Below are 17,851 nucleotides of genomic sequence, written 5' to 3'. Positions count from 1 at the left end.
CTGTACGCACGGACGTAACAAACTGTACTTGCAAAATTTTCCCTAGTACTGTTCATTTCAGGGCTGTTCATACATTAGCCTGCCTAGGAGTGACATGCCTTTGTTTGCAGATGTCTTTGTTTGCAGGAATGTTGCGATTACAAACCCAGCAGGTGATCAAACACTTTGCACGAGAACAAATAGAGAGCTTTGATTGGAAAGAGTTGCTACTGGGTGTCTGAAACAAAATTCAATACAGTCACATCAGATGGCGAACAGAAAAAAAATAAATCTGTGTTATAGATATTGCACCTGTTGATTGGGGCCAGGATATGCGTTCCTTTCAAGTAACTTATACAGTGCCATTAAATTTAAAGAGACTGTGCATACAGTATGAACAGCTTCATTTTATTGTGTATACAATACTATTGCGTATGCAACTATAAACATAAATTTAAGTTTTTATATTGTTGTGGTACTTATTTCCTTGGGCGTGGCGGCTTCAGGTTGTATGTCCCAAAGGAAATAGTTCCAGTTGAAAATAATATTAAATGAAATATTTTAAAGAATAGTCAGATAATAGACATATGTACAACCACAACAACATCTCTGTACAAACTGTGATTAGACGACACCAGGTCCTCAGTGTATCAATCCGTTGAAAAAGGAGAGTATCAAGGTGCTCCTTGAGCCAAAATAAAGGATGAATCCACAGCTTACTGATTTAAAAGTGAGAAACAACATGAATGAGCTTACATCCCAGGTGTCCACAGCACTCCTATGCAAAACAGGAGTAAGAGAAGAAGACGACCCTTAAAAAGCAACTTTGTTGTACGTCGCTCTGGATAAGAGCGTCTGCCAAATGCCTGTAATGTAATGTAATGTAATGTAACTTTGCAGCTACACAAGCTGTTTTGGAGTTACTTGACCACCAACACCCAAATGCCGAAGGTGTTACAATATAAAATCTCCTGGGGATTAGAAATGTCTGTGCGCATCTAAAATATCTCTAATTGCTGGATTTTGGTATGATCTCATTTCATATAATTTGACACCATGGGAGTGTGTCATCCATCCCTCAAAAAATCTTACGTATACTTAAGAGCTTGCTGCATTTCAGTTCATTTGCAGTCTTGGTTTGAACAAAAACGGGCCCACACAGGGGTCCCCCACTACTGTCTGAGCCTCTGCCCAAAACTTTTTAAATCCTTATAACCTCAAGTATTTCACAGGAGTGGCCTATAGCAATTTCAACCCAGTAGGTGCATTTTGAAAGTTGTTACATATCATAAAATATTAACTCCTTCTAAAAATGACATTATACGTTGATACAGCATAAAATGTTCTGTATTATAATACAAATATTTTAATTACAACCGGCTGTTATAATTAAAATATATTTTTTGATTTTACATATCGTGAAATCAGTTCAATTAAATCACCAATTTTCATGGTCTATTAAATTAATTTCAAACATTTATAAGAGCGGTATGTCAGTTGCAATTTGTATTGGCTGGAAACAGCCACTAATGTAAATGTATGTTCACCTTAGCTATAACATTGACGTTGACAGTTAGGTGTTTACATCCTTGAAAAAAATGTTGTCGTTTTACAATACCATATTTGAGGATACCCTCAACGCTGTCGTCATCAAGGAAAACCTACTCAGTAGGATAACCGAACATGATATCGGCCAGATCCCGCCTTGTTGGACACGGACCTCTCAAAGTTGAATTATTCGCTTCGTTTTTCAGACATTTTTATGCAGCAATTTGAACAAGTATACTCCGACTAAAATGTCTTCAGCATTTAATTTGATTTAAAGACATAAAATACCGTTTCATTTAACTAAATGTGTAGCGTGTACGCAAAAGGATAGTTTCCTATGATTGGCTAAAAAATCTAGCTGTCACGTTTCAAGTCAGCAAGGTAGGTAGGCCCAGGTCTGCTCTTCCACGTCACTGAGTTTACCAAGTCCAGCCTGAGAGCCGGTTACTGGTTTACAGTTCTTAATATTCGGTTCTTCAGTTTTCAGGCCTCAGCCAAAGTTTAATGTATTTTTCATTAATGGAGTAATTTCAAGTGTAAACATTTCAGTCGCTGGAATGTTTTAATAGCATCTGCTTGCCCGTATGTGGTAATTAATTAATTTATTTTCAGTCATTATCGCTGGCTGGCTAGCTAGCTAAATCAGTTGAAATTGAGTAGGCCGCCATCTTGGATGCGCACCCGTACAGGTAGGACAACACTTTGTCAATTCCAATGTGTTTTGTACAATTTTAAATGAATAAATCTGGTGACATCTTGGAAATGTTATTGGTGTTGTTCTGTGGATTTCTAATGCGAATACTCTAGTTGGGCAGCTAGCAAGGGTCTATGGTGCAAGGACTACTTGTTAGCTAGCTGCACTGTCTGGTAAGTTACAGTTGCTAGCTAACAACAATACTAATGTTAGCTAGCTAGCAAGCGAGATTCTTTACAATTACATGTTAACCGCTGTTAGCTGGACCTTAGTCTGTATTGGTTAATAGCCAAGTTAACATTAAAGGCTGCATACGAAGTGTTACGTCTGCTAGCTAAAGGAGAAGTTCGTACCTTTCGTGAGGAATAATAGAACTTTGAATCCACTTCCAGGCCAGACATTGCAGTGCTGTCGACATTAACTAGTGGTTTAGCTAACGTTAGCTCATTGGATGTCAGCCCTAAGAAGAGAGCAACATCTTTAGCGAGAAAGACATATTTTCTAGGAAAATATTAGCATTTGTTACGCTTTTTGTTGTCAGTATGGTAATGTAGCCAGGTAGCTAAGAAAATACGTTAGCTACATAGGCCAGCTAATAAGGTAACTTTTTTGGGAACTAGCAAGCTAGCTATGAAGGCCTGGTTTCCTTATCGACCAGTTTGCTGTGTTAGCTGTTGACTATGAAGTGACATAAGTTACGTCCCAAAGCGAGAGAATTTAACTAGCTTTGAAGCGATGGTCGGTTAAGTAGCCACATACTTTTGTTGTGGTAGTGTCAAAGGTTGCACATTGTAGCTAATGCATTTAAGTAACGGGGAATTATTGGTTAGGGCAAGTATTATTAGAATTGTCTGCCACCTGCAACCACAGTTCACCTTTTAACCAATTTATTAGCTGTCACTACTTGGTGAGCTGACATGCCGGGTGGGGGGGTTCATTGTAGGCCAAACACTGCAATGACAGTAAGGCAGGCTTGTTGGGGGCATTTATTAATGTCTTATCAGCACACTCAATGTGAACTGATGCTCTTTTAACATTATGAAATAACGTTGAGTTCCTCCTCATCAGCATTTTTCTCAGGGCGGGTATGTGGACTGTAGACTGACTCTTCCCCGAAGGCAACAATCTATTGTGATGATGACTGGCTTCCTTAGTTCCTCACTTCTCCAGTTTTCTTACATGCCAGTGGCTTGTCAAACAGTGCATTTCAAAAGCGTGCTTGTACTCTAAAGTATATCAGTTTATAGGTACAAATGGAAATAGGGATATGCAATTTTTTTGATTATTCGCCCCAGTGGTGTATGTTTATTTTCATAGATAAGTATTCTGTTTCAGTGCTTTTAATAGAATGCAGTATCTACATGTAAGAATTGTCTACACATTGCCACGAAAGCATGTTGCATGTGTGAGAAATAGAATTAAGGTGATTGGCCTGTGGAATGCAGTTGAGTATGTCCCTTCCCGCCTCTTGGGTTTCTGCTTGCAGATCAGAACTCTGCTTAATAACAAGTGTAACCTTAATTAGGCTCTCTCAAAGAGGAATATTCTACTGGTTTCGCTTTCATTAGTGTTAAAAGCATTCTTATGTAATTTCAGCTGAGGTTATATGGGTCATGGGCTCTCCCTAGAATCTTGCAGACTGCGTCTGTGTGAGACTAATCAGTTGGATTGGTCAGTGGTCTTGCGTGCAACTCCTTATTCTGCACATGCTAACAAGCCCAAAAGCTGAGTGACGTCTTAAGGATTTGGCTGTTCTGATCAGATGTTCCATTTCTGGTGTGTTCAGCCTCTGGTAATGTATTTGAGTTGAAGCATGTGGTGGAAAAAAAAAAAAAAAATCTGAGATTACCTGAATCATATGTAGAAATCACACCGATCATACGTGATCTTCTTGCTGTCTATACACACAAGATGCAGCTGTAACCTGACAATCTTGTGACGCACTCACATTAGCCTTCACTCCTGCGTGAAAAACATGTCAGGCGAGTTCAAAATCGATTGCAGAGAATCCAGAAAATCCAGAAAAAAAGTTTGAAGTGAAAATAAGTGCTGCAGGGCTAGGCGATTGAGGGCTGTGGATGCAGCCTACTCTCTGACCTTTGATCGTTTAGGAGAGAAAAAAAGGATCGTTCAGGTGAATCAAAAAAAGATGAAAATTGCCACTTTGACCAGGTTTGCAGTTTGCACCTGTGCCGTGTCAGCATACCTGATGGAGTAATAAATAATAATTGTACATGTTTTTAGGAGACGTCTTACTGGTTTATACGTATGTAAAATATATTTTATTTTATTTTCATATTTTATTACTAGTTATTACTGGTTTCTTTGAAAAGTGTGACACTCTCTCGTAAGAAAATGCCATGTCTTTCGACTGCCATGGCCTTCACCAGTTAACAAAATAAAAGGGCCCCACATACATGTTACATGTTAAAAAACACAGGTGAGTGCAGTGGTGGAAACGAACAGCAGCCACTCAAGCCTGCAGAACAGAAAGAAAGAGACTGCACCTGCCTCTCTGTTCAGAGAGACGGTACTATCCCTGTGCAGCCTTACCTTATTTCCTGAACATGTTGAGGAAATGAGGTAATCAAACCGATTTTCAGTTTATTGTGAGCTCTGTCTCGCGCGTTGGGATTGATTTCTGTTACCTTGCCTTGATTTGCCAGTGACAAACATCTCTTCTGCCTGTTTAATTTGGATCTCATCCTTAAATGGTTCTCTATTTTGTGGAGATGTGTCCCTTGGTTCCTACTTGTCCGATGATCCATTGTTGTAATGGATCCTCATTAATTTAGACCTGCCTTGTATCAGATCTGGTGATTTCTGCTGTAACACTGTGCTCAGACGATTGGCCAACTTATTTACATCTGTGCGGTCAAACAGTTTGAGTTCCCTTTTTCCTGATGATACATCCCATGGTATATTCAACAGGAAGCATAGTAATTTCTCGGTGGGGGAAACAAGTATGGTCTCACAGCAACAGAATTGCCTTTGCCTTATGACTAATGCAATAGGTCTTCATCTAGCCTACATCTTGGGGGGCCAGATGTATTTTAGACATGGTGCCTATGGTCCAAAAATGTTCCACATACTATTGGTGAAACAATGTATGTTTAACATGTAGGCCTATACATCGTTTAAAGGAAGTAGATGCTTTTTTACTGCGTAGCCATTATGTGCTTTTACTAGTGGAAGGTGTGCTGACAGGTCAAATGCAGATCTGGGCATAGTAATGATTTTAATGCTTCTGAATAGTAGCCTATATCTTAATCTCCTCAGTGATCAAATGGTCAGAAACACATTAGTAACAGGTCACCTGTTCAGTAGCCCTGTCATAGTCATTATGTGCACGGTCAATAACATCAGATTCAATTCTGAAGCAACCGAGTTAAAATGAGTATAATAAGCCATTTTTTAAAATTATTTGAGAACTGACGCATTGATTACTTTTCCTGCCTGCGTTGTGGAAGAATTCACTGATATTAGTGTTTTCTTAATGCCTGACATAATTGTGTGGACCTCTTTGTAAACTAATAGATTTGTATATTTGGGAAGGGATAATTTGTCAGGCAAAATGTTAATGAATGCTCATTTAAAGTGACAGGGCAAACAAAGGCATGTCATCAGAGGACTGTCCTCACCGTCCTACGTGATATTATAGGAAATCTTATTTTCATGAATTTCAGCCAAATTCAGCTGCTCCTACCCCAGCCCCTTCCCCCCAGCTACTGTTCTCTAATATCCTCCTGCACGTGTCGGATCTACTTTTTTCTGGCCCACTGAAAGGTTAAGCCTCCCATTTTGAGGTGCATGGTGAAACTCCTGCACAAATATTAACAGTGTGTCGAGCTGATATAGTTTGGTTGCCCTGAGTCGTTGATGCATTGTTCAGTCGCTGGCCAGATAACATTATGCTGATTTGGTTTGTAGGATCAAGTGCTTTGGACAAATCCACAGGCTTACTCTGAGGTGTGTGAAATGCACATTTGCCCACTGTATCTCAGCTGCCGGAGAAAACTCCTGTTCAGATTCTTTTGATTGCCATTGCAGACAGTATTTTTCTGTATACTGAAATATTGTTTGTAATTGCTTGCTCTGCTCAAGTAAATAATAAATAAAATATAATTGGTGTGTGGTCAGAATATAAATTATGTTTGGTTTTTTTGAAAGTGTCATTTTTGTATATAACAAAAGCTCTGACTGAATTTCACTGTGCTCATTCAGACATTTGTAGAACAGGTTACTCAAAGGAGCAGTAAGGTGTAGCCTATACATAGTTAATATCACAAGTATGTCATTGTCATTAGTGGGCGAAATAGCTCAGGAGGTAAGAGCGGTTGTCTGGCAGTCGGAAGGTTGCCGGTTCGATCCCCCGCCCTGGGCGTGTCGAAGTGTCCCTGAGCAAGACACCTAACCCCTAATTGCTCCCAACGAGCTGATTGGTACCTTGCATGGCAGCCTTTCACCGTTGGTGTGTGAATGTGTGTGTGAATGGGTGAATGAGAGGCATCAGTTATAAAGCGCTTTGGATAAAAGCACTATATAGCTAAATGCAGTCCATTTACAATTTAGTGGTTCTTCCACCTGGACTTTGGCCCTGTTATGTCATGACCCTGCTGGCTGTGATTGCTGTTGCTGCAGTATTTGCCCATTTCAGCTGATTTCTGATGATTTCTAGTATAACTACACAGTGAGAAATTACAGCGTAAACAAACTATAGTTACCTTTGCATTGTGAGCCTAGTCATCTGCTGTAGGTCTGAATTGGCTTCCCTGCTAAGGGAAGGCAAAAGAGGGACAGTGCTGCTACAAACATGCACATCTCAGAAACGATGTAAGGGAGTTTTGATGCAAGGTTTAAAATGTTTTTCTTTTAATGCTGTTTGTTTTCTTTTAGGTACCATCATGGTGGACAAAAATATATACATTGTTCAAGGGGAGATAAGTGCTGTCGTGGGTGCGATTAAGCGGAATTCCAGATGGAGTACCCACACTCCTTTGGTAAGTGTGACCCCGATTTTTTTAGAAGTCTTAAAGCGTTGTACATTGTATTGTATGGAATGGTGTGAAACACTGCATGCTAGCTGTATCCACTCTCTATGAATACATATTTTAATAAACGTGAAATGTTCAGTAAAGCCTGGGTTGATAACTCAGGGGTGGGGCTGCTGTAGGTTTTGAACTGTGGCCCTACTGTGAGCTGAAGACCAAGGTCCCCAGCCATGGGAGAGTCCATAGCAGACGTTCACATACCAGCTCAGGTCTCTGAACTTGGCTGCACTCAGTGGTTTCTGCAGGAACAAAAAAACTCAGCTTTTTTTTTTGTTATGCAGTAGAACCTCAGAAATGCAAACCTTTCAGGGTTGGCGTTGTTTTCGAACATCTGAACTCTGAACATAGAAAGCGATGTTTAAAATGCACCAATTTTACGCTAGCCTTTTTTTCACTGACTCTTATTATGCAACTGTAAAGATTTTTACAGCAACAATAAAGTCTTTACGTCTATAATAATAACCAATAATGAAATAAGCTATGAGTAGGATAGCATTAGAACATTATTCTTCTCTGAGGATTTACTGTAGTTTCTCAAGTTATTAGTGTATTTTCCTCATGAGTCACTCATGCAGCTCTTTTCAGTGTTTATTTCTTGACCTTTTTTTCAGGATGAAGAACAAGATCCACTGCTCAACAGCTTCAGCCACCTGAAGGAGATACTCAACAATATTAAAGGTTAGTTCCCACAAACTAACCATGGTTTCCATTTTACTCCCTAGATCTCCTTTGCTTCGGTGATCCACTTTATCATTACAATGAATTATTTTATACAGTTGACCACAGTGGAGAAGAGGTAGGTATGGCGCCATTGATCGGAACTGTTCTTCTCTGTCACCAATGGCCAGACACAGGCCCACCTTTATGAGGTGGGGGTCAGGGTCTGGGGTGACTGTAGGATACACAGCCAACACAACCATCTTAAAAACTAAACAGACATTATTATTAATTTCCCTACCGTCACTATTTAAAATATTTAAAGAACATATCTTATATATGATGAGGCAGCTGTCTACTGTGTGAAACTGAAGTCCATATTTCTACCCTTCCTCAGGTTTTCTCAGTGCCTTTATTTATCAGTTGTTATCATAGTGGAGTGTCTCTGTCTCCAGTCATGTTGTGAAATTTGAAATGTGCTCATGGGACGACCTGTGAGTATGAACGCACAGCTAAGTGGCGCTTGTCATTTGAGCCGTGGTCTGATCATTTGCTGCTGCCAGCAATGTAGTGTCTGAGCCAAATAATTAGTAGCAGAAGCAGAAGGCTTCCTTTGAAGACACTATCCAAGTCCTTTTAACGGTTTCTCCATCCACCAGTTTTCTCTGATGAAATTCAGCAGAACACGGTTTATTTTCTGCGCTTTTGGGGAAAAGTGTAGTTGTTAGTGGCCTCTGTAGGCGCATGTCCACCTCCTCCATGTTTCCAGTATCAGGGCCACTGACCTGTCCTTGTGTACAGTAACAGTCAATAGGCCTGTCACCATTGTTGTTGGCCTCATTGTTTTTCGATGCTGTTCCAGCCCGTCATTCTCCCCGGGTTTGGCCACTGTGCTTGCCTTTACCACCTTGTTTGTTTGATGCTCATCGCTCTGGATTTTTGGAGGGGGATTGGGGTGGGGGTGTGTGGGGCCTGCTGAGGGGTGGGGCCTCTGTGGGGGGGGGGGGGGGGGGGGGGTCCTCTGAGGGACTGTTGTCCCACCCTAAAGACGGTCCTGGCCAGACGCAGACCCATCTTTCCTGGCTGCGTAAGCTCTGTGGCTGGCAGCAGACCTGTGCTCTGAAATCCACGCAGCTGGCCTTTGTAGATGTGCAGTGAATTGCAGCCTGGTGCCAGCTGGCCGTGTGCAAATGCTGGGCTAATGTTACTGCATGTCCACATTCAGCAGGTTAACCTGCAGCAGCCATCCAGGATTTTACTACTCGCATCGCAACTGGACATCTTAAAGGGGAAAATTCCCACTGAAAGGAAAGGAAAATTTGGCCAAATGCACAAGACATTTATTTTTACTATATTCAGATTGTAATGCGAACACCAAGAAGATAATTTGTTTAATGTCCTAATGACAGGATGTGCTCCTGATAACAGTGATGGGAGTGACTGTGCTCCTCTTTAATGTGTAGTGGACATTGGCATTCATGATCTCAGCTACTTGTCATTATCTTTATATTTGAAATTTTAAAGTTTAAGAATCCAGCTGTGCTGATGGAAAGCAGTCCCTTTGCCTTCAACAAAAATGCAAATGGAAAACCTGTTTTTTCTCTTCCTGGTCTGAGCCACTGATAAGTAAAATTACATAAGTGCTGTTGTAGATGATAAAATGTTAACTTCACATCATAGTCGGCATACAGTCTGTGTTTAAAGTAAAATGGCCCCTAAATAAAGTTCTCTCTAACCTTGAAATCTGTAGTGTAATTGTGTGGAGCTCACAACGTTGTATTTGGGTTGCGTGAATACTAGCAACATCAGATGTCCCCGTTGACCGAACGATTGATTTTGCTGAGGTTGCGAAAATAAATGGGAGTGGGTTGGGAAGCGGAAAGCTGGGACGAACTGTGCTGCCGTTATGGTCAACAGGGACGTCTGAAGTTAGTAGTATTCACGCTATGCAAATACAGTGGGGTAAGCTCCAAAAAATGACTTGTGTTATACCAAAGTGGAATATCCCTTTAAGCCAGAGCCAGGATATATGCTGCAGTATCAGAGAGATTAATCGTTGTCTCCATTCAGGCCTTATGAATGTTACTTTTGAGACTGGATCATAAAACAGGGCAAACATGAACGGGCAGTATTTTCTGAGGTAAACCTGATGATATTGTTGTGGTGGATGTCTCTTTAGTTTGTAGGTATACTGAGGAAGTAATTCTACTGCAGAAGTATAAAATGCAATTATACAAATAGTCTGTAAACCTATGACAGACTGTTCTCTGCCCTTGACCTGGAAGCGTGAAATATGTACATTAGTATGCACAGTTATGTTCACAAGACTGGGGACAGAAGATGTGGTTATTGCCTGTTTCACGTTTATAGCACATACAGAAAAATGGCTGCCTTGGCAGTGATTTTATTAAAACCGTTTCCGTTTGCATTTGGGCTGAAATTCAGATCGGCCCTTCTCGTGTCCGTAATGCCGCAGATAACCCGAATTCGGCAATATCCTGTTTTCATATGATCAGAGTGTCGCAGGCGCTCAAAATGAAGGCCAAATATTTAACGCTCAATTTTCTTTTTCCTCTCTACATTCGGAGGATAAACCTCGGTCAGGTGGGACCAGAGGCTAAACGCATTCAGTCTGCGAGCACAAAGTGCCTTTTCTGTCTAAAGAACGAGAGCATATTTAATCAGGTGCGCGCAAGATTTCCACCGAGAAGAGCTGGCCTTTTGCATTTGTCAATATTATCCTTCCAATGTCTTACTGTTGGGGGTTATTTAGTTTATCATTTCCAGTCCCATGGAAACTCTATCTCCGTTTGTTCATCATTTAACCAAATGCCTCGTAATGAACAGGAGGTCTAAGGTAAATGTTATGCTGTTTTGTGCTAGCGTTCTCCAGTGTTCTAACATCACGACATGAAGACGCTCGCTGCTCAGCGATGTATCCATTGTTGAATGACCCCCAGTTTTGATTATTTTACAAATATAGTTAAGCGTGTGCGCTTATGCACACACATGCATGCATGTGCGCACACACAGAGACACACACACACGCTCAGTTTAAAGAATGAATAATAGGAATTGAATAGTCAGGAAATAGTGTGCTGGTGCTTTGGTTTTACAAGCAGCATTTTGGGTTGTCCTTTTGGAGAACTGCCTTACGTCTGCAGAATTTAAATGTTCAGAGGGGCAAAACCCTTCTGCTCTATGCAGTCATGGTTCTGTCGGAGGACTGCAGTCCAGATGAGTAATACGTAAGTGTAACATGCTAAGCTGTATACTGGAGATGGGCAAAACCAAAAGTGAAATATAGCCTACATTACAAAAATGCCAAGATTGTACATGTTCAGTAGAATTAAATTTAGTGTAGCCATAAAAATTGCGGTCATATTTGTGGTGTACAGTACTTGTGGCACATTTTGTGGTTCGTAACCTTTCTTCTTGGAGCAACTTATTGGCAACTTGAACACGTCTATATATCATATAGGCTATATATGAAGAAAATATATAGTTAATGAGCTGTTAATTTAAAACCTCTTAACATCGCGCACAAGATTCACTATGGATGCAAATAGGCCTGCTTGATTCATTTACTTATTAATGGTAATGCATTGAGAGCCCCCATTGATCCACAATGTTTTAGTCCGTCTATGTGGGAAATAAATTTATATTCAGAAGCCGAAGAATAAATCTTTTTTCATTGGAAAGTGTTGAATTTAAGATGTTTATTTTGTTGCATTATGCCTAGAGAGCATATTGTCATGATTTATGCATTATTAGGCCTTGTTGCTTACAGTGACACTTGTGGGCTCTTCACCAAATTGTAGTGAATTATGAAGCAGTGAAAAACTGAAAGGGGAAACATAAATGTATTTCCTCATGTCCATTTCTACCTTCAAGGAAGAAATTTGGCGCTTCGGTATAATGTTCCTGCCTTTTAAACTTTATCTGGAAAGGGAGTTTGCAAAGCCGTTTCCGTGGTTTGCTTTGCATTAAGGTTCCATCAAGGTTTGCCTATTGCATTGCTGTTTCTCCTTTACTAATGGCTGCGGGGTTGTCTTTCTGCCTGGTGTGCAGGCTGAAGTTCAGGATGCCGTATGAGGGGCAGCGGCTCGGTCTGTAGATTTCCCTGAGCAGAGGTCTGTAGATTTCCCTGAGCAGAGGTCTGTAGATTTCCCAGAGCAGAGGTCTGTAGATTTCCCTGAGCAGAGGTCTGTAGATTTCCCTGAGCTGAGGTCTGTAGATTTCCCTGAGCAGAGGTCTGTAGATTTCCCTGAGCAGAGGTCTGTGGATTTCCCCGAGCAGAGGTCTGTAGATTTCCCCGAGCAGAGGTCTGTAGATTTCCCTGAGCAGAGGTCTGTAGATTTCCCTGAGCAGGCACACCTGTGAGACGATCCTCAGGATATAATTGCCTGAGATGGCTGCCGCCCAACGTGTGCGCAGCGCTACTGGCTACATCTTTGTTGTTGTTGTTGAGTAAACCTTGGCTGAGCTTCCTGTGTGTCGTCAAGTAATTACCTCTTGTTTTAGCACCGAATGTGAGTTACATTGATTTCCACACAAAATTTTTGATTAAACTGATGCACAGCTGGTTCATTTTGGGGTATGTCCCCTTTTTGATTGACTTCAGATTGTATTATTACGAGTAGTTTTCACGGATGTAGTGCACTGGAACTGGCACAGACAGGGCCTGGAGAAGACAAAGGCATTGTGCGAGACCCCGCCCAACCTGCCTCGGGGTGCCCGCGATTAACCGCCCGTCCCTACGCGACGTAAGAAAGCGGAAACGCCGTTAATGTCGGAGAGCGTGACTGTCCGCGGAAGGCCAGCTGCACGGAGCGATCAGCCGGACAGGCCTGCGTTAGTGGGGTGGGGGGTGGGGGGTGGGGAGGGAGGAGACGGGAGCGCTGTGGTCTGCCTGAGTGTCGTCATCCCTCCACAATGGAAGACCTGGCAGCGGCAGCCCGAACACATGGATCCCCCCCCGGCCCCCCCCCCCCCCCCGTCCCCCAACCCCCCCCCTCCAGCGCCGGTCTCTCCCTGCTCTCTCCAGGGAATGCTGTGGAGATGGACAGGCACGGCTGGTCCCAGGCAGGAGGAATCCGCTACGCTTTTTCATCCTCCAAACACCAAAGGCCTTGTTAGTGCTCTGGGTCCAGGCTTCAGGAACAAGCAATTTCTCCCCACCCCCCCCCCTCCCCTGTATGTACTTCTGTTTCATAGAGGTAGCTTCTCGCTGAGAACATCCTTCTCCTTATTTTAATGGGCTGTGCTGATTTCCTTTTCATTTCTCCTCCTTGTTGAAAAATCGTGTTTCCAGTAAGAAAATATCTCAGCCCTTCCCAAAGAGGATCTTTGTTCTGATAATGTTTTTTAAAATTCTGTCAGGGATTCACATGAGTTTTTCAGTCTTAATTTTAAAGGATGAGGTAGGGCTCACGCGTATACGCACACATGCACACGCACATCCACCCACACACACACACACCCACATCCACCCACGCACACACACCCACATCCACCCACACGCACACACCCATATACACCCACACACACGTCTGTAGTTTGCATTCTTTTCTCTCGAAAGTACCAAGGTGCCCGGCGTCAGGTGAAAAAAGGTGCACCGCCACAGACAAAAGAGCAGCCTTGTCCGCCCTGCAATATCTCCATCCGAAGTTGCCGCGGTTGGGCTATCGTGCTCCGCGGCGGGCTATCGTGCTCCGCGGCCACGGTGGCCCAGCTGTCGGCTAACGAAAGCCCCTGTAATTCCCTCCACACTGTGCGTTTTATCTCCTTTAACAACAAAAGCGAGCGGCGAAGGAAATGTGGATTAGCTTGGAAGTGCTTCTCCGCGGCTCAGCCCGTTGTTAAAGGTTCCATTCTCCTCCTCCTGTTTGGCGGTGATTGGCAGGGGCATGTGTATAGAGTGCAGCTGGAAGTATATCATCTGCAAATTTAGTTGGGTAAATATAGCAGGGAGTCTTGTCAGCCTGAGAGATAAATTGTTCTGGGAAAGGAAGTGTTGTCTCTCGTTCGAAAAATAATTTCCTACACTTCTGGGACAAGGTTTTTCTTTTTTATTTCGCACAAAGAACATACAGTAAGGGGGGAAAACTGCGCGATGATGGAACGTTTGTTGCCACCACCCCCGCCCCCCCCCCCCATTCCTCCCCGAAGGAAAATGTGAATATCAGCGAGAGGCCGTGGCTCCTCTCCTGATTGGGTGTTTGGGGTAATGCTTAAACCCTTAATCTTTCGCTGGGAAGGCCGGCGAGCGAATCACATGAAGACGCTGCCACGGCATTGCTTTCGCCACATGGGTCTTTTTAGAATTTGCGGTGCCAGTTTGTAAACACTGGGGGAGGTTGTTTTTCCTTTTTTTTCTTTTTTCCTGAATAAATTTTGTTGGGGAGGGGATGGGGGGGAGGGGATGGGGGGGGCCACTGATTGCATTCGAAATGGAAAAATTGCTCATTTACTTTATTCATTATTGCACAATTATTTGTTGGCCTGTTCTGTGTATCTGTGCGGAGCCGTTTATATAACATTATTTTGAAAAGGGGTACTGGAGGGTATTTGGCACATACAAGCACAGCTATTTGTTTTTGGCCTGTAATAATTTTGAGCTATCGTCTTGCCGTCCTGATCATGGAACTGTTTCTGTGTAGCTTATTCATATGACTGTAATACGACAAGTTTACGTGATTTTGTGTTTGTGGTATAAAAGAGTATAAATGTTGTATGTTGCCCTATGTTAATGTACCTTGTGTAAGGTAAGTAAACGAAAGTTAAATCTGACCAAATACACTGGACACACAAATTTATCAGAACCTCTGTCATTGCCTATATTTCAATTATAAATTTTATTAAATATAATAAAATTTATTTCCCAAAAATATGTCTAAGACACCCCTCTTTTCAGTGCTTTTATGAACGCTCCCTTTGCACACGTAGGATTTTATGAGATTGGGGAACATACTGGGGGTCTTCGACCATTCCTCCATACAGACTATTTCAAGGTCCTCGCAATGCTTTGGTCTGTGCTTGTGGACTGCCCTCTAAAATTAGCCACAGCTTTTGTAGAAGGATGGCCATTGCAGCTGTAATTTTGTGGTGAGTTCAAATTTGGTTGGTTGATCTTGAGGTACGCTTGGGATCACCGTCTTTTTGGAAGATCTGTTTGCAGCCAAATTTTACCTTTCTGGTTCTGAGGGAACCAGGTTTTTTTTTTTTTTTTTTTTTTGCTTGCCAAAACGTCTTGGTACTTGCTGGAGCGAGTTCATGATTCCATTGTCCTTAACAAGAGCCCCTGGACCAGTAGATGCAAAATGCACTCATAACCTCAAAGATCCACCACCATATACCATTACTGTTGGTATGATGTCCCTCTAAGTATCAGTGTTCTTCTTGCGATGGCGGACGCACCACCGTCTGCGGCCAAACAGCTAAATTTTGGTCTCATCTGACCATGACACCTGGTTTCAATCAAAGTTCCAGTGCCATTTGGCAAACTCCACGTGCTTTTCTTTGTTACTTGCTTTCGATGTTTTTATTTTTCCAGCATCCCTTCCAAAAATCTTGGTGGTGTGGAGGGAGGCATCTGATGATTGATTTGGAGACTTTGTGTCCACTAGATTCAGCTAAGCTTTGTAGATCTTTGTAGATCTTTGTAGATTTAGTCCGGTGACATTTAACTTTCCTTTGCCTCCGTAAATCTTACAGATGCGTGAATAGTGTGAATACTCGATAGAACGATGGAGAGTGTCAGATGATCACAGTAAACACTTCACTCAGGTTTATGTTTTTCTGCAGTTAGGCTACTTGTCAGTAAGCGCTGCAGGTTTTGAGGGGCATACTTTAATAATGGGGATCGTGGTAGAGCTCTTTGGATATTTGGTTTGTGTTCGTGGCTTTTACAAAGAAAGAGGGAAGATATTTAATGGTGGAAGAGGAAGGCCGAAGGGTGGTCCTTGGACTAGTGGATATAGAGCAGCGTCGCTTTGCTTTTCCTGCAGAGCTTTGGAGTCCTTCATTGGCAAGGAAATATTCCTGGTTGGAATCGCGTTCGGTTTAACGTCAAACTGGCAAATCTGTTTCAATCCCCAGTCGTGTAATTCCACAGGATTTATTTTATTGAGTGTACTGTGGAATACGCTGCTGTTTGAAGAAAGGGAGGGAATGCAGATTGAACACTTGGTCTGTTTGCCATTTCATTTGGGGGGGGGGGGGGGGGGGGGGGGGGGGGGGGGGGGGGGGGCGGTGTGAATTTTCTTCAGCCTTTCAGCCCCCAACCTGGCTTTTTATCTTTTCTATCTTTTTTTTTTTTCTTCCTTGAGACCCCACCCCCCCCCCCCCCCCCCCCCTTCGCCATCACTAAGGTCAGATTTTTGACAAGTCTGTGGAGATAGCAGCCAGGCTAAATCCCCTCATTTTTATTCATACAAATACAGGTTTAGCGATTCCCACCCCCCCGCGCCATTCAGAGTCGGCTGTGGATGTGACTGACAGCTCTGGCCAGCGCTTTTTAACACTAACCAAATTCACGAGCACACTTCTAATTGACTGGAATCGCCGGAAACGGACCAGTGGTCCACATTAAGGGCACGGGAAATTACACGCTGGCGAACGGGTAGTAATGAACTGAGCAGCGACTTTCTCTCCCTCTTGCCTTTTTAGAGATTATCTTCCTGCTGTGTGGAGATGATTTCACTGATAAAATAATAAAGATGATGGTAAAATGGCAGTCGCTGTCATGAAATTGTATTCTTATATGTTAATTAATGCTTTCGTTTAGAAGCACAATTGATGCTCCTTGTAGTTCTGTGGTGGCTGAAAGGAAACTCATATCCTGTAATTGTTTCGAACTTCTGGACGGTATTCTTCACTACTAATAATAATATTATAATAATTTAAGTTTCTTGACTTTCACTACAGCAGCACTTAAGTGAGAAATATTTAGGCCGACTTTTTATTTTAAAAAAGCAAACAACGTTTGGTTCCTTGAAGAATGGAATTTCTTGACCCTTCTTATTTAAAGCATGCTGTCATCTCGCTTAAAAAAAGGTTTTTTCTGGTTGCCCTACTTAAAAATCTTTCTGCAAGAATGGCAACTTTTTAAATTCCTTTTTTACAGTGTGTATGTACTAACCACACAGTGGAGCATTATTCGCAGCTTGGAGGCGGTAGTCCGCGGACATCCGCATTGGTTCAATGCCAGAGGCCCAGTTGCCGTGGTAGTAAAAATGTTCTTCAGAAACGCGTATCAAAATGGTAAATCTTCGTTGATGGGCTGAAGGTTGTGTCTCCCCCCCGTTCCTCCGCTCCATTGGCCGGGCCTGAGACTCAGTGCCCGAGCGTCACGGTAATAACTCCTCGCGCAGGACCTTTTGGGTGGGGGGGGGGGAGGGGGCTGACATCCAAGCGCGGTTCAAGGTCAAGTGCACGGCGTCTGAGACGCGCAGCTGCCTCCTCCGGCGCTGGCTCCGGGCCCCGGGCCCCGGGCCCCTGGCCCTCTGCTGCGGACTCCGGCCGGTCTGCCTGCCTGCAGACCCCCAGCCTCCTCCTGGCCTCTGCCACCCGATAGCTGCCACATAAATCACTCCGAATTGAGCCCGGCGCTGGAACTCACACGCGCGTTGTCAAAGGCCAAGCGAGACGCCCGGCCATAACTCATCTCGCTCGGTCGCTTATGCTAATATGTTTACTCGCCCAACGCGCTCGGCGGCTCTGCCCTCGCCTGAACTCACAGGAGCCCTCGGAGAAGATTTAAGGGTGCGGATTGAGACGCCGATCGCTTCCCCCCCCACTGCTTGTTTTGCCAGTTCTCCGGCGTGAGCTATCGCGTGGAGCTCAGTCATTACAAACTCCCTGACAACCATTTTGTGGTTTAGCAGCGTGTTGGGAATTTTTTAATGATTTAATTTATTTA

General features: G+C 43.1%; 1 protein-coding gene across 8 annotated transcripts in view; it reads left to right on the top strand.

The window, feature by feature from the left end:
- The first annotated feature begins 1,920 nt into the window (after positions 1-1,920).
- The window catches only part of gbf1 (golgi brefeldin A resistant guanine nucleotide exchange factor 1), a 102,898-nt gene continuing 86,967 nt past the window's right edge, over positions 1,921-17,851 (top strand). For all 8 annotated transcript variants that reach the window (XM_035399577.1, XM_035399575.1, XM_035399572.1 and 5 more), the window contains exons 1-3: positions 1,921-2,216; positions 7,118-7,221; positions 7,884-7,950. In XM_035399577.1, the coding sequence (XP_035255468.1) occupies positions 2,201-2,216; positions 7,118-7,221; positions 7,884-7,950 (187 nt within the window). In that variant the 5' untranslated portion in view covers positions 1,921-2,200. The remainder of the gene's footprint in view (positions 2,217-7,117; positions 7,222-7,883; positions 7,951-17,851) is intronic.

The sequence above is a fragment of the Anguilla anguilla genome, chromosome 18 (assembly GCF_013347855.1).
Source record: "Anguilla anguilla isolate fAngAng1 chromosome 18, fAngAng1.pri, whole genome shotgun sequence".
Classification (NCBI taxonomy): Eukaryota; Metazoa; Chordata; class Actinopteri; order Anguilliformes; family Anguillidae; genus Anguilla; species Anguilla anguilla.
This window is presented reverse-complemented; position numbering and strand designations above follow the sequence as displayed.